Below are 16,605 nucleotides of genomic sequence, written 5' to 3'. Positions count from 1 at the left end.
TTTATAAGAGGCGTTTTGTTATAGGTGGTTCGATTTTGAATTTTTTATATCAAACATCTATAGCTTTTGGCTTTTTTTGTTTTGTTTTTGGTTTTAAACAATTTATATTATGGGTTTGGCATTGTGGTACTAATTGTTATAGATTTAAGGCTTTTGATCAAACATTTTTTTTATTAATTTTTAATATTTCATTTATCATTTAATTCACAGATCATGTAGTCTTATCTTATCTTCTCCTATAATAATTTGTTTCATAATAATCATTAGCAAAAGTGCCTCGCGTTGCTGCGGGTGCTTAAAATATTTTGATAATACATACATACAGAAAGCATAAATTATTGAAGCTAGATTTATAGAAATTGGCAGTGTTCATAGTTATCAAAAGATTGAGAGTGTTCAATTGCTCACTGTTCAAAAGATAGAGATGTTTGGAAGCTAAATTTATGTACATAAGTTACAAGTTAGTAGTTATAAAAAAATTGGCAGTGTTCACTCTTTATTCGATTGAGAGAGGCATTTTCAGATTGTGAGGGGAGGAGAAGACCCCTCCCATCTTCCAGCTTCAATACAACGGCCTGTGGCGAAGAATATCGGGAAGATGTCTTCCCTGAGGATTGTTTATAAGGATTCATAATTTCAATTTTAGGACAGAATTAGAAGATGTTATAAACATGTGAAAGTCATAATCCTTTGTTATTGGTGCTCATAATTTTTTTTTTCAAGTTTTAATTACCTTGTACTTGAGAAGAGGTTCAGAATTCTCTTCAATTTCTTTTGGTTCTGGTTTGGCTTCAGGCTTAGCCTCCGTTGTCGCCATTGACAGAAGACGGGCTCTTAGGAATAGAAGTGGGCATGAATGGAGCTTGATATGATCTAATTATCAAAACATACACTAAGCAAACATAAAATTTCAAGTACATGAACGAATTTATACGAATATGTTGACAAGAATATCACTTTTTATGTTGAAATTTGCTGATGCTGGGGTGAGTCATGACGACGTTGCAGTCCGGGTGTAGGACGAAGGGCTGCGGCTGGATTTGTTGAAGATGAAGCGGTGAGCGAGAGAGCAGCGGTGACTGTAAGAGAAATTGTGGAAATGGATTTCTTGGTTTGAGTTTCTTAGCAGTGATTGCGAGCGTGAGATAGAGAGGCGGTGAGCGAGATAGAAATTGATTTGGTTGAGCTGTTTTTGGTTTCGGTTGGAAGTGAAGCAAAGAGGAAGCGGTTCAAACTGCAGCGGAAGCAGTGCTGTAAGAAAGAGGCGGAGGAGGAATGAGGAGAGTAAGTCACGTATTCACTGGGGCAACACGTATGAAAGATGGGCAAACTGGTCAATTCACTGTGCAAGTGAGGAAAAGAAGAAGAATATTGCCCAGTAAAAGGGGTAATATCGCCACTTCACTGTACATTGGAACAGTGCTTTTCCCATTCGGCTTTAGTATATATAAACTAGAAATTGAGGCAGCACGATGCCGTGGGTTTTAAAATTGTGTTAAATGTATTAAAACATAATTTCATCCATATCAAAATTCATATACTTCTTAATGTTCAACAAAGAATCAAAACAATTTACAAACATGGTACTTGGCCCTCCATATGCAGAGAGCCCATTCCCCATCTTCATTCTGCAAAAACAATTCATGAGTGAATTTATTCATTTTTCTATACCAAAATTAAAGCTTTCATAAAAAGCATTAATTTCATGAAAAGCATTCTTACCTGATGATTATAGAGATATCTGCACATGCATTCAGACCTCCAGTAATTGAAAGCGCAATGATCTGTTGCAATTAGTAAATAATACTTGGTCTCTCAACAATTACCAAATGGACCAAATAATAAAGAAAAAACCAATCATGGTTAATTCATTTAACTAAGAAGAAAGGCTGTGAAGTTCTGAAATGAAAATGCAGCCATCTTTTGGAATGTCAAAATTTATTTTCATATTTAACCATGATATACAGATTCTCCGTGTTTACATCTTCTGGACTACATGGTGATTACTACTTTTCTCCCTTACCAAACCAGGAAGCAGAAACATGGGACCCCCATAATCTCCAGCCCAATGTTCGTCATGTGCCTGGATTGTTGAATAGAAACTCAGAGACCTTCGTAATGTGGTTGTCACTGCCTCTTCCGTTACCTCTTCTTGATTTTTAACTTTGAGTTGCGGTAGATTAGTGGCAAATGGATTCTCCTTTGCAAACTGCATTTCAGAAATAAGAAGAGAACACACTCGTAATCCTGCCAAAAGATACCCCTAATCACTGGCTATCGTTTTCATTGATCCAAATCATCCAATTAGCAGAAGTATCCAACAATATCCTCGACTGAAAAAATTCCTGCGAATTTAGAAAAGAACTATTCCAAATAACGGATGTATTCTATTAATTTAACCAAGAACATGCATGGCACCACCACTATTAAGAAGCATCAGCATCAACATACAAAGACAAAAGTTTCTACAATCAGTTGTCAAATTGTTACCAAAAACATGCATGGAAAGAATAAAAATGACCACAAAGATGGCAAAACAATTAACCACATGTGTTGTTTATATGCCCACTGAGAGGAAAAAGCTTCTGCAATTGAAAGAACGTATTTATATAAAACAGACATGTCACTTTAGCTTAAGCTCACACACCATCTGAAAAGAGCCTCTTGTATCCATTCCAATCATACTCCTGTGGAGCATGTCCCTCTACTATTCCCCACCAGCAGTCAACCACAAACGCCATCTACTTAACTGATTTCAATACCCTCAGCTGCTTTAGTGAGCATGTGGATCAACCAGCTCACACTTCATATTAATGACACCTAACTGCCACCAAAATAAAAGACATGATGAAGAGCATACAAATTGGTGTCTAAGCTTACAAACAAGGGAGTTTTTTAAAAAACACTCCAGGTACTATTTGGTTTTTAACGAAAAACCACAATTTTACCTTTAACTGTCATTATTCACTATATCTTTAAAAAGGGCTTTTCATTAAAAGAGAAGTTTTTTTGGACGTTTCGTTAGTTTTCCTTAAAAACAACCCTTGTGTATTAAGCAGAACTTGAACTCACTTGACATGGCAACCTCTAATGCAAGGTATAGAGTAGAAAAAGCAAATGCATTGACAAACAGAAAACCAACAATTTAACTTGCACTGCAAATAAATATTAGTAAAGTTATAGAACTCACTGGTAGCATTACATATAAAAAAAGGTCGTACCCAGTGCACAAGGCTCCCGCTTTACGCATGGTCTGGGAGAGGTGAATGTCTGCTAGCCTTACCCCATTTATGGAGAGGCTGCTCCCAAGTCTCGAACCCGAGACCTACCGCTCATGGGCGAAGGCACTTGCCATCGCACCAATAAAAAAACCTAAACATCAGTGTTTGGGAAGTTAATTTATTTGAACTGTCAGGAGTATCTGGTGTATGTACAAAGTAGACGGTTCTCACAAAATTCAGGGCTTGAAAATAAAATAACAAAAATTCAAAAGAAATCACTACTACTAAAAATTTCAACATTTCTTGATGACTATTTAATAAAGGATCAAACAATCATGCCATCGAACAAATTTAAGGAAACACGATTATATATATGGACTAAAGGACATGTGTTTTACAAAGTTGAATGTAGTTTTGTGGTTAGAGAAGAAATATTACCTTTGAACTTTTGCCAATTCTTTCACCTTGCATATCATGTCCTTTTATTGATTGTAAGGGTTGAGGGGATCTTAGCTTCTTCAAAATAAGGCCCCTTTTATCACCTGTGGTTCTATTTTAAATATTTTTAAGAACCAATTGGCCATGGTTTGCAAGCCAGGACTGAACTCAGAAAAATTTGATTCCTACTAACATTGACTTAAATTTGTGGTAGAAGGATTGGAATTTTCTCTTCTTTTTTATTAAAGATAAAAGAGACAGAGACTTCATTTAGATATAATAAGGATTTAAAAGAATGAATTCATATTTTAACAATAAGCTCAGATTTGTTTCTAACATAAAGATATAATCCACGAAATGAGCAAATGTAATGTAATAACTGAAACTAAAATGACTATGTCCAATGAATCATTCGAAATCCATGTAATCCTTCAATCACATAAATATAAACATTATATCCCAGAAATTTCACTATGAAACTGAAGCTTAATAAACATATGTGCACCTGTAGCTATTGCCTCATAAGAATTTCCTTGAAACGCTGTGAATTGAGTTTAGGATCAGAACCTATAATTGAATAGAACAGTATGCAAGTATCAAACAGAAACAGGAATCTAAATGACCAAAAAGATAAATGCAGTGATAAATAAAGCTAATACCTATTCATATTCCCCTTGCACTGGCTGTAAAGATCAATCAAATCCTTCTTCTTGAAATCAGATCCCTTCTAGTTTGCTTTGAACACTTCGATATCAGCTTCAGTGACCTGCACCGGCCCTCGCTGTGGCAGGGGTCGGCGGAAGATCTTTCCTTTTTCTCCAAGTTTCATCTTTTTGTTCATTTTGCTGCCTTTACCCCTTGTTATCTTGTCCCGATTTACCTGTTCCTCAAACCTCACGGGCGTCCATCTTTCTTAACCAATTTCATTCTAGTCTGCAGTCAGTTTTCAACGTAATTTGTTGCGATCATTCGAGAGGGTGTGTAGAGTTCTGGTGGTCATGCCGGTTCAGGTGTTTACAACACCACCTCTTTATCTTTGTCCGCCTTTGTTGGCAGTTTTGTTCGTGGTAAATCCATAGGCTTTTTTCAATTTCTGGCTGAGATTGGCACGATGATTGTGGCTGGATGATGAGATTTTCCTCCATTTAATCTCTATGGTGCTGCTTGGTAGGATTTTTGGCGTCTGCTGGGGAAATCGATTCGGATTGATTGGGAAATACCATTGCAGTGGTGGTAGAAGGAATCCAGAATTTTATTTTGTTTTGTGTCTAGCTTCGGCGGCCTTTGTTTGTTTTGTTTATGTGTATATGGGCATTTGCTTTGTAAAATAAAGCTGGAATAAAATTTTGTTCCTTTCTACGGAAAGGACTTTACCACCAAAAAAAAATAAAAAAAAAAGTCTTTGGAGGACGGCAATTCGTATGTATGATTACACAAGTAAAGTTAGAAACAACAAGGTCTCTCTTGCAAGTTGCCGGATTATTTCCATCAGGGTTCTGGGGAAGCTTCAACTCGATCAGTCTTTCATGTTAGATCTCTCTAGATCTTAATATTTGCTAATCAATTTCTTTCTTGATTCAGAGGTACTCTCACTGACTTAATTACACTCGGAGAATTAATTACCATATAATTATTGTCTTCTCTTACATTTCTTATATATTGTATAGCAACTGTTAATTTGTGGTGACTTTTTGGTCCCTCAGAATGTTTATGAAACTGATTATATGGTGACTTTTTCTATCTTATTACCAAGATAGAAAAATTGTTTTTTTCTTTTTTTGTTGATAGAAGTGATTATATTGGGGAAGGAGATTCGAATTCAATGACCTCGGGTGCGTTCAAGGGTAAACGTTCTAAACCAACTGAGATGTATGTCAGTTGTATATAGGGGATTTTGGCTTAATTATTAAATAATTTCATATTTTGTCATAGTTAAACGGACCCCTTATGAATAGACATATGTGTGTATATGTTATGAAATAGATCCGGATGGATTTGCAGGTTATGAAAAATACATATGGATGGATTGCAGGTTATGAATTATAAATTGTGGGGTTTGCAGGTTATTAGTATGGCTTCTTCCTCTTCCTCTGCTGCTGCTTTCTCGTCACCTCCAAGAAAGTATGATGTGTTTCTTAGTTTCAGAGGTGAGGACACCCGCAACTCTTTCACCAGCCACCTTCATGCTGCTTTGCTTCGAAAGAAACTTGACACCTACATAGATTACAAACTTGAGAGAGGGGATGAAATCGGACCTGCCCTTCTAGAAGCTATTGGGAAATCAAAGCTTTCGGTGATCATTTTCTCAAAAAACTATGCTTCTTCCACATGGTGTCTGGATGAACTCGTGCATGTACTAGGATGCAAGGAAAGGGATGGACAGTTTGTTATACCCATTTTTTACGACATCAGTCCACAGGATGTACGAAAACAGCAGGGGAGTTATGCAGTTGCATTTGCCAAGCTTGAAGAACGTTTCAAGGACTGTATGGACAAGGTGCTTAAGTGGAGGGATGCTTTGGAGAAAGCTGCCAACCTATCTGGTTATGACAATTCAAACAAAGCAGGGTAACTAACTTTGCACCTCTTGCAGAATTTTTTACTTGTGACCATTTGTTTCCAACAAGATTCATTAATGCAGGACTCGGTAACTATTTTTCCTTCGTGATTATTTGTAATTTCCAGGACAGAAGCCGATTCCATTGAGAAACTTGTCCAAGTTATATTGAACAAATTGGATTGCTCAAGTAATTTAAAGGGCCTAGTTGAAATTGAAACCAAAGTTGAGCAAATTGAATCGTTACTATGCCTTGATTCATCGGATGTTTGCATTGTAGGTATTTGGGGCATGGGTGGTATTGGCAAGACCACCCTTGCTGATGTTGTATATCACCGACTCTCTTCCAAGTTTGAAGCTTGTTGTTTTCTTAAAAATGTTAGAGAAAATTCCGAAGGAAAAGACGGAATATATAACTTACGAAATAAACTTCTCTCTAAGATTTTAGGTGATGAAAATACAAATATTGACACTCCATCTATAGGATCAGAGCTTCTTAAAGAGAGGCTTAGTCGTACAAAGGTACTCATTGTTCTTGACAACGTGAATGATTCAAGGCAATTAGAACTTCTAGCTGGAGATGATCTTAAGTTTGGTGTCGGAAGTAGAATCATTATAACAACTCGAGATAGAAGCGTACTCAATGAAACGGTGGTTGATGACAAAATTTACGAGGTCAAGGGATTGAAACATAGTGACGCTCTTCAGCTCTTTCATTTGCATGCTCTGAAAAATAAGTCTCCTACGACAGTTTATACGGTGTTTTCAAGAAAGGTGATAGATTATATTCAAGGCATTCCATTGGCTCTTAAAACTTTGGGTGCCTTATTCCGTCGCTGCGATACAGAAGAAGACTGGGATGAAGAATTGAACAGATTGAAAAAATTTCCTAGCGAAAAAATTCAAAATGTGTTGAGACTTAGTTATGATGGATTAGAAGAAAATGAGAAGGAATGCTTTCTTGACATTGCATGCTTTCTGAAAGGGGAAGATGTTTATTATGCAAAAAGTATATTAGATATTCGGGGTTTCTTCGTGACGGGAATCCAAATTCTCATTGACAAGTCTCTCATATCAATTTCAGAGACGAATTGCTTAGAGATGCATGATTTGGTGCAAGAAATGGGCCGGACAATTGTTCAGGAACAATGCAGGGACGAGCCAGGAAAACGTAATAGGTTGTGGGCTGCTGATGATGTCTGTCAAGTACTGGAGAATGATACGGTGAGAACCAAAAATCATGAACTTTCTATGACGGAACCAAGGAAACTCATTTTGTATAAGCATTTGTCAACAAAAGTAGTTTTTCGTAATCTTTGTTGTACATTTATTCTCATTATACTATTTTCTCTTGATTTCCAGGGAACTTCAACGGTTCAATGCATATCCTTTGACACGTCTAACATTACACGGTTGGAATTATGTGGATCACCCTTCAAGAAGATGTCTAATTTAGGATTGTTGATGATTCATGATCCTCATCTAAGAGTCGTGTACAACTATAGCATTCAGTTTGGTACAGAATTGGTGAAATTCTTTAAAGTTCCTCGCTTTGGCAAGAGGTACAACAACATTCTGGACCTTTCTCAAGGTCTTCAGTCTCTTCCCAATTCTCTCAGGTATCTTTACTGGCTGGGATACCCGTTGAAATCTCTTCCATCAAATTTTTCTCCACAAAATCTTGTTGAGCTTCGAATGCCCGGCAGCTTTGTTGTGGCAAAACTTTGGAGTAAAAACCAGGTATATATATGCTTCCTCTTCTTGTTTATATGTTTTTTTATAGAAGTATATATATGCTAACTTTTGTTCTTTGTATAAACTATGGTGCCTCTGGAAACCTATTCGGCCGAAGTCAATAATGTTCTTCTTTCCATTTTTCTTAAATTTGTTACAGAATCTTGGGAACTTAAAAGTGATTGAACTAAGTTTTTGCACGCATCTGACTGAAGTTCCAGATCTCTCTCGCAGTAAAAGAATTGAGCATATAGTGCTTTATGGCTGTTTTAGATTGGTTCGAATTCCTTCTTATTTTAAAGATCTTGACAAGCTTAGGTGGCTGAATCTGGGAAACTGCAGAAGTCTAAAATTCTTACCAGAGCTACCAGTGCTATGTTATCTTGAAGCAAGTGGCTGCACTTCACTGAAGACAGTTTCAAGTTCAAGAAATTCACTCACACAAGCTTGGGATAAATATGAATTGTTTCGAGGGCGTTTTAACTTTGTTGATTGCCGAAACTTGGATGAAAATGCAAGGACTAATATAATGGCTGACACACAGTTAAGAATTATGCGAGTGGCAACTGGGCCATTGAAAACTCAGCAACATAAAGAAGAAGAAATTGTCATGGTCTCTCTCTCTCTCTCTCTCACCCACGCACGCACTAGCACACACTTTCATATCTCTTTTATGCAATTTTTTCACGTATTGAATAATTTATTTGATTTCCATGCATCGATGTTACAGGCAATGACTTCATCTATCCCTACCACTTGTCGGACTTTAGGTAGCACCGTCTCTGTTAGCACTGTATGTCCAGGAAATGAAATCCCAAATTGGTTCTGCCATCAAAATGAAGGATCTGCGATAACTATCAAGCTTCCTCGAAATTGGTATTGTACAGATTTTTTGGGTTTTGCTCTATCTGTTGTTCTCCGTGGCAAGGTTGATTCTAAAGATCTGATGCTTGGATGCTCGTGCAATTTTAAAACTAATAGTGGTGAAAGCCATAAAGCCATTTATCCTTCCCATTATCCTTTTAATGAAGATGGGAGACGGTTTACTTATTTTCATTCCGGTACCATATTTGTGTGGTATGGTGCGTTTGCACTTGGAGAGGGAGCAAATTTAAATCGCTCCACTTCTTTTTACAAACTTGTCACTGAGTTCTGTTTTGAGTTCTACACTGTGTATGCCCACTTCAGCGTCCCATCAACGGTGAAAAAGTGTGGGATCAGCCTGCTGTATGCTCAGGATGTCGAGACCATCAAGTCGGGAGGAACTACAGGTTGGAGTAGCAAAAAAAAAAAAGTTGGAAATGAAAAATTAAGAATTTGAGCTCCTTATTGTTTGTATTCTCATCTTTTAAGCTGTTTGTAAGCCTTGTGGCCGAGGGATTCCTTGTATTAGTCTCTGTTGTTGTAACGCTTCGGCTCTCCAAGTAATTAATAAGAGGCGTTTTGATATAGTAGGTTCAATTTTGAATTTTTTATATTAAACGTCTATAGCTTTTGGCATTTTTTTTTGTTTTACCAATCGATATGATGAGTTTAGCGAGAAATACTAGTAGACCGTAATACTAATTGTTATGATTTTTAGGCTTTTGATCAAACATTCTTTTATTAATTTTTAATATTTCATTTACTTAATTTATCATTTAATTCACAAATTAATATAAAAAAACTCCAAAAATCATGTAGCCTTATCTTATCTTCTCCTACAATAATTCGTTTCATAATAATCACTAACAAAAGTGCTCTGCGCGTTGCTGCGAGTGCTCAACATATTTTGATAATATATACATACAGAAAACATAAATTATTGAACCTAGATTTATAGAAATTGGCAGTGTTCATAGCCATCAAAAGATTGAGAGTGTTTAAGTGCTCACTGTTCAAAATGTTAGGAATGTCGGTACTACAAGATAGAGAATGCACAACGTAAAGTAGAAAATGGACACCAAAAATTTTATGTGGTTCGACAATTTATGCCTACGTCCACCAAACCAGGATCAATCTTCACTATATGGAAAATATGAGTACAACAAGAGTAGTCTTACCAAACCAAAAACAAGGCTTGATGGATACAAGAAAGTATGACACATACTTTCTATCACTCTAAACTTCACTCACACAATGTGTAGTGGAACACTCTCACTCTTGGAGTGGAACTCTAGCTTTGGATTTGATCATTTGCTACTCACTACTCTCTTGATTGGTTGGTTCATACAAATGGTGTGGATGCCTTCTCCTTTTATAGGCATGGATGGAACCTTGAAGAAGCATGGAAACATCATGCTAGAGATATCTAGATAATTCCACTACCTTCTTAAACTAGAATTATCCACACTAATCTTGTATGTTGGTGGAATCTTCACAATTCTTCTAAACTCTTCCACCAACTTGAACTTTGCTAGAATTCTTTAACATGTGCGCATGGATCTTTCCATTTGCAACCAAGGAAGCTAGTACTTTCTAGCTTCTTCCATCAACTTGATAACATACTAGAATTGTCTAGCATGCTCTGGCCACCTCACTTGCTTACTAGAATAATCTAGAACATTCATCATGGGCTGGACCATATACCAATACAAAAGATAGAGATGCTTGGAAGCTAAATTTTTGTACATAAGTTCATAGTTATCAAAAGATTGGCAGCGTTCACTCTTTATTAGGCATTTTCAGATTGTGAGGGGAAGAGAAGACCCGTCCCATCTTCCAGCTTCAATACAACTGCTTGTGGCGAAGCATACCGGGAAGATGCCTTCCCTGAGGATTGTTTATAAGGATTCACAATTTCAATTTTAGTACAGAATTAGAAGATGTTATAAACATGTGAAAGTCATAATCTTTTGTTATTGGTGCTCATAATTTTTTTTTTCAAGTTTTAATTACCTTGCATTTGAGAAGAGTTTCGGAACTCTCTTCAATTTCTTTTGGTTTTGATTTGGCTTCAGGCTTAGCCTCCGTTGTCGCCATTGACAGAAGTGTTGGAAGCTAAACAGCTTCTGAAGTCGAGGGATCGAAGGCAGCAAGGAGCTCCCGAGCATGGTTTCGGTCTGCATCGAAGAAGAAAGAAGAAAGGGTTTTAGCCTCCAACGGCTAGTTTTTTAGTTTAAATGTATGTGTGTGTAAGTGACAAGTGTACACTTCAGATTACATCACTTAAAACCCAAATGAAGGGCTAGGATTTAATCTAGAGTAGTACGGATGAAAGGGTTGTTTAAGTCTCTTGTCAATCACTCCCTTAAGGAAGTATGGATGTTGGCAATGCACCATACCCTACAAGATTTCCATTACTTAATGAACTTATGGCTGCTGCATTTTGCACAGCCTTGAAGCCGTCAATCACATCTCCAAGTTCTCTTCATTTTCTTCCATTCTAACCCTAAGAAACTAATCCAAACACTCAACTAAAAACAAACAAACTTTATCAAGAAGACGGGAAGTGGGCATGAATGGAGCTTGATATGATCTAATTATGAAAACATACACTAATCAAACATAAAATTTCAAGTGCATGAACGAATTTATACAAATAAGTTGAAAAGAATCACTTTTTATGTCGAAATTTGCCGACGCTGGGGTGAGTCAAAACGACGTTGCAGTCCGGGTGTAGGCCGACGACCAAGATTTCTCGATGGGTTTTCCATCCAGATGGGTTTGTAGTGGGGCTGCGGTTGGGATTTGTTGACGATGAAGCGGTGAGCGAGAGAGAAGCGGTGACTGTAAGAGAAATTGTGGAAATGGATTTCTTGGTTTGAGTTTTTTTGCAGTGATTGCGAGCTTGAGAGAGAGATGCGGTGAGCGAGGGAGGAGATGATTTGGTTGAGCTGTTTTTGGTTTCGGTTAGAAGTGAAGCAAAAAGGAAGCGGTTCAAACTGCAGAGGAAGCAGTGCAGTAAGAAACAGGATGAGAACGAATGAGGAGAGTGAGCCACGTATTCACTGGGCAACGCTTATCAAAGATGGGCAAACTGGTCAATTCACTGTGCAAGTGAGGTAAAGAAGAAGATTTGCTCAGTAAAAGGGGTAATTTCGCCACTTAGCTGTACGGTGGAACAGTGCTTTTCCCATTCGGCTTTAGTATATACTAGTAATAGTGCCCACACGTTGTGGGTTTAAAAAACGTAAAACATGTGCATTCATATTAGGTGTATTATAATTTAAAATTGTATTTATACACATAATAATTAGTACCTGAAAATTTTATTGATTGTCGCTTCACAATTTTTTTGTTTTATTTGTGATGATGTACATGCTTCTCTGTTATGATTTGAAAAAATAGAAGCTGTTAGTACAAATAAATAAGAATGTTAAAGAAGAACGATTTTATACTTGCTAAAGAAATTGAGTAATTTTTGCAGTTTTTAAATAAATTTAATAAGATACTTCAAAGAAAACTGCAAGGTACCTATTATTTTGATCAGCAATCTTCTCCAATAGTAACACCGGATGATGTCATAAATTGTCATAACCTTCAAAAATAACAATTGGCAAAAACCTTTTTATATCGGAGATAAAATTTTAATGACATTCAAAGGATTAAACCTGTTATTCTTGTTCTAGTATTATTGTTAAAAAAAAACAAAAACAAAAAAAACAAAAAACCAAAAGAAGAAGCATTGATTGCTTTCTTTGCAAATTGAATTTACGTACCATATGAGAGGTTAATCTAGCTTTGATCTAGATTTAAAAGAAAATGGAGCTCATCGTCTTCTTGGAAATTTAAGCACCAATACATAAAATTGTCCATTAATTCTTAGTTCCTCTATGCATCACGTGATCATATGCTAACTTGCAATTGACGTCATGATTTGTGAATTTTATGTAAACGACCCGTAAGTTTATATCTTGACAGTTTAAGACGTAAGAAAAGCTAAAATATATTTAATCTGATTGATCAAAATACTTAGTCTAATTCCCAAACTATGTAATGTACAACATGGTCATCTTTACACATTTATTATGGAACAAAGGTAAAACTTAAGGTACAAATTACACTAAGTATGGACATTGCAACCAAAAAAAGAAATAAAAAGAACGGACCATTTACTATCAAGTTAATATTGTTATCTCTTCTTACTGCAAAGATAATAAACAAAGTTTAAGTCCACTAATCTTAAGGCCAAATAAGAAATAATATCATAATTATAAAAAACTAAAACGGTTGACAAATAATTTGATCAAAGTGAACAGAAGATGATCTTACAAAGCCATACCCTTCGATCAATGATAATTTGATACAATGCCACGTGGAAATTCCTTAGCCCATCTACTGAAGACTAAATGTGTGAAAAAAATAGGCTGCAAAAGAAGAGTAAACCAAGCATAAGTTGAAAAAGAACATTTGGTCCCAAATGACCTGACTGTTAAAAGTAAATTGATAAGAACTTACCATGGGTACTGATAGAAGCAGAAGACTGTTCACAAAGATTTATCTATTACCAAAGAATTAGTGAAACACATGAGTAAAAACAAATTCCTATCTACCCAAGTCTTTATACAACTAAAAAAGTTGGGAACATTTAATCATCAGCTGGAAGAAGAATTCATTTGGTGCTTTGATTCAAACCTGGCTGAAATCTTCGAGTCTTCTTATGATTTCAAACGTCTCCAAACCACCTGGTGTTTCAAAAAACATCAAGCCTAATAAATACTACTCACACAACAAAAATTAATAAATATAAAAACCGAAATTTGTTCGAATCAACACAAAAAACCAAAAACTTATAGGAGCTTCCTCAAATACGTGCAAAACTCTCTCTTACTTCTCAAAATCCAAATGAGTACTTAAGATATACAAAACTACATTTAAGTTAAGGCTATACTGCACTAAATGACATTCAAAAACACAATACACCAAAACAAATATGAATTCAACACCTAGAATGTGTAATATTCATATCTAAAATTTGAAACATAATTTTCTCCCTTAAAAACTTTGATCTACAAAACCCATTCACATTTTTCAACAACAAAACAATCGATTTAGGAAAGCAAATACAATACAACAAAAGAGTTGTTAAATTTAGCTCCATTTAGTATGGCCAAAAGCTTGAAAAACAGCTTAGAAGCACAATTCCAAATATTACCAAAAGCAAGCAACTTTGGGGTAAAGAGCCCACTTTCCCAAACAGAGCTTTAAGTTCATGCCACATGATTCGAATTAATTTATCACTAATCTAAGTTCTAAAATGGTAAAAGTGAGACCCTGAGAAGGTTTAGAGTAGCAGCAGATTGGTAATTCTCATCGGTCTCTGAAGATCTTGAGTACCATAGACTTAACCTCTTCCAAAAACTATACAAATATTTAAATAAAATATAACTACTCTCTCAATTTTGCTGAGAAATATCTACCACACCATTAAATATTCCTCAATTACCTCTAGCTTCACTATCTATGTTGTATAAAACTCGGCAATAAAAAAACCAGCCCAAAAACCCTAACAGACCTAAATAATTGACATATGTTTTCGCTCACCAAAAAGTTGCAATTTACTAAATTTCAGAATCCTTGACAAAACTGCAATCATGACCAGTGAAGACATGATCAACCCAGATGGGTCAACAACAAATTCGTGGGGACTTTGCAGTATGCATGAAGCGGAGGAAATTAAGTGCTTGGTGAGACAGAAAAAAACCAACCCCAACCCCAAATTAAGCAGATAAATCACTCAATAAAGCTTGATTACTGGGAAGAACGAGTCTCTGAAAAGGAAACTCACCACTGTTATCATTGAGCCTCAGCACAGAGGCCTTCAAACGCTGAAAAGAAAGCTCAAGAAAAATAATAAGCTACAGTTCCCTGACACTGAAAACTAAACAAAATTAAATAGCCACATGTAGAATCGGAGGCTATAAACAAAACCCAAAATAACATAAGAATAAAATCAAGAAAGTGGTAAATCTCACCAGGAACCTGTTGACCCTAGAAACTACAAAGCCTACGTGGCGCGCAGGCCGAGTAATTAATGAGCTAACTACGTCCTTCGGTGAATGCGGGGCGTGCCAACTCGTCGGCCGAGCTCGGCCGAGGAGTAAATTTGTTGGTGTTGCGTTGGGTCGCGTCACTGACTTCTGCGTCTTGCGATTGCGGCCGAGAAAGGAACACGTCTCGGCCTCTTGGGCTCACGAACCTGAAGACAAGGTTACTATTCTTACGAAGTTCAATATCAAATTCGGCTTTCAATGTGCCGAATGTAATAACGGTAACACCTCACTTCGCCGAGAAGGCTGATGAAATGACCTCGACCAATAAGGATTTAGAAACCCTTCTCGACCGAGACTTGGATAGGTAATCAATCGTTCTCGCCGCAGTGCTGTTGATGCCAACGGAAGATACTGCGAGACCGACTGACTCTACGGTGACAGAGCTATCTATGCCGACTTAAGATATCACCGGTTGCTTCCACAGTGCTGTTGATGCCAACGGAAGATGTGTCAGCGAAAAAGGAAAAAGAAAAATCACAAGTTGTGAGAATTTGCGCAGGGCAATTTTGTGTGTTGAATTGGAGACCTTTTCCGTTGCTGAATGTCTTGTATTTATAGTAGCAGAACACCGAGTCCGAATTCCAATCCTATTCGAACTAGGTTTCCTTCTCCGGATTACCTCGATCAGTCCTATCTCTGCTAGGACTACGAATCTAGTCTTTAACTGAGCCGGATTCGCCTTCTAGTTTACTGATCTCATCGAGAGTCCCTATTGTATTAGGACTCGACTTGCATTCTGATTTAACCGACCTAGGCTTGGAAGCCCATGAGCTGAACGCTCCATGATCCTTTCGCCGTACGGCTTCCCGGGCCGAGATTGATTCCTCCCTCGGCCCAAACTGTTATTTTGGGCCCAAACATTGCCCCCTCGCTTCTGAGGTCCTCGGCCTGAAACCTTCGGCCGAGTTTCGGCCTTGAAGAAGCGAATCTATCACTCAGAATCCTAATACCCGAGTTCCAAGGCGCATTTATTGAACACGATCGCACGATCTTGATCCTGCTAAACCACTCGCCACGTGGCATCCTCTAACATGGCCAATCCCCAATAATGACGTCTGAAGCGTGCGCCTGCCCGAACCGTCTTGCCATTATGACCACTATCTCAATCCGTGAGCCACTACCTCAGTCCGTGAGCCCACCTGTCATCGTGCAGGCGTCGAACCGTCTTTCGTCATTAACTTCGCCGTCACACGCGATCGTGCGCCCCCAAAACCTAAAACCGTCGGTCTTCTCAACCGCATTTCCCAAATGTTAATCATGATCAACGATTCCTCCGGTCGATTTTGCCCTTTGTTTTGAATTTCGAACGATTGCTCTTCCCTCCACAACCCTATAAATACCGAAATTCTCTCATTTGTACTTTACGCTTCCAAAATTTTCTGAAATCCCTTGCCATTGCTCTCTAGTGCATTCCTTTATTCCAAGTCTTCGTCTTCAAACCCCCAACCCAGAAAATCCTTTTACGCCGTGATTCTTTCTTATAATGGCGTCCTTCATCTCCAAGCTTTCCAAAGAATGTGACCAGCATCAGAAGATTCTTGATCGGAGCTCGATCAAGACTATACGGTTTGAAAACGACATGAGCACTCAGCACCAGATCCTGGGTCCTCTCTTCAAGGCTGCAATACCGCCGACCATCACCGGCCTTCTCCAGGAGCACTGCCTAACACCCTTGTTTCAA

At 37.5% G+C, this 16,605-nt stretch overlaps 4 protein-coding genes across 28 annotated transcripts in view; 3 read left to right on the top strand and 1 right to left on the bottom strand.

The window, feature by feature from the left end:
• The window catches only part of LOC126621703 (disease resistance-like protein DSC1), a 44,741-nt gene extending 35,309 nt beyond the window's left edge, over positions 1-9,432 (top strand). Inside the window, exon 5 of the mRNA XM_050290264.1 lies at positions 9,222-9,432. Coding sequence (XP_050146221.1) covers positions 9,222-9,271 — 50 coding nt within the window. The 3' untranslated portion in view covers positions 9,272-9,432. The remainder of the gene's footprint in view (positions 1-9,221) is intronic.
• Positions 1-16,605, bottom strand: part of LOC126621711 (cycloartenol synthase-like) — a 99,624-nt gene that overhangs the window by 33,851 nt on the left and 49,168 nt on the right. For 3 of the 22 annotated variants that reach the window (XR_007623158.1, XR_007623159.1, XR_007623164.1), the window contains 2 exons: positions 14,660-14,853; positions 13,476-13,556 (listed from right to left, as the gene is read on the bottom strand). Coding sequence is in view for 2 of the 22 variants with exons in the window: in XM_050290276.1 (XP_050146233.1) it covers positions 1,505-1,628; positions 1,723-1,784; positions 2,024-2,247; positions 2,648-2,741 (504 nt within the window). In the remaining 20 variants the exon portion in view is untranslated. The other 19 variants (XR_007623146.1, XR_007623139.1, XR_007623148.1 and 16 more) reach the window with 15 other exon arrangements.
• Positions 1-16,605, top strand: part of LOC126621690 (disease resistance protein RUN1-like) — a 76,537-nt gene that overhangs the window by 37,482 nt on the left and 22,450 nt on the right. The window contains exons 4-5 of the mRNA XM_050290245.1: positions 6,892-7,440; positions 7,579-7,835. Of these exons, the coding sequence (XP_050146202.1) occupies positions 6,892-7,440; positions 7,579-7,835 (806 nt within the window). The remainder of the gene's footprint in view (positions 1-6,891; positions 7,441-7,578; positions 7,836-16,605) is intronic.
• The window catches only part of LOC126621688 (disease resistance-like protein DSC1), a 65,199-nt gene continuing 53,709 nt past the window's right edge, over positions 5,116-16,605 (top strand). Inside the window, exons 1-2 of one of the 4 annotated variants that reach the window (XM_050290244.1) lie at positions 5,116-5,242; positions 5,722-5,736. In XM_050290244.1, coding sequence (XP_050146201.1) covers positions 5,731-5,736 — 6 coding nt within the window. In that variant the 5' untranslated portion in view covers positions 5,116-5,242; positions 5,722-5,730. Of the gene's footprint in view, positions 5,243-5,642; positions 5,661-5,691; positions 5,807-16,605 lie in introns of those variants that run through there. The other 3 variants (XM_050290243.1, XM_050290222.1, XM_050290237.1) reach the window with 3 other exon arrangements.

Source organism: Malus sylvestris, chromosome 5 (assembly GCF_916048215.2).
Source record: "Malus sylvestris chromosome 5, drMalSylv7.2, whole genome shotgun sequence".
NCBI classification, from domain to species: Eukaryota; Viridiplantae; Streptophyta; class Magnoliopsida; order Rosales; family Rosaceae; genus Malus; species Malus sylvestris.
The sequence above is the reverse complement of the archived record's forward strand: the minus strand, read 5'-3'. Positions and strand labels throughout refer to the sequence as shown.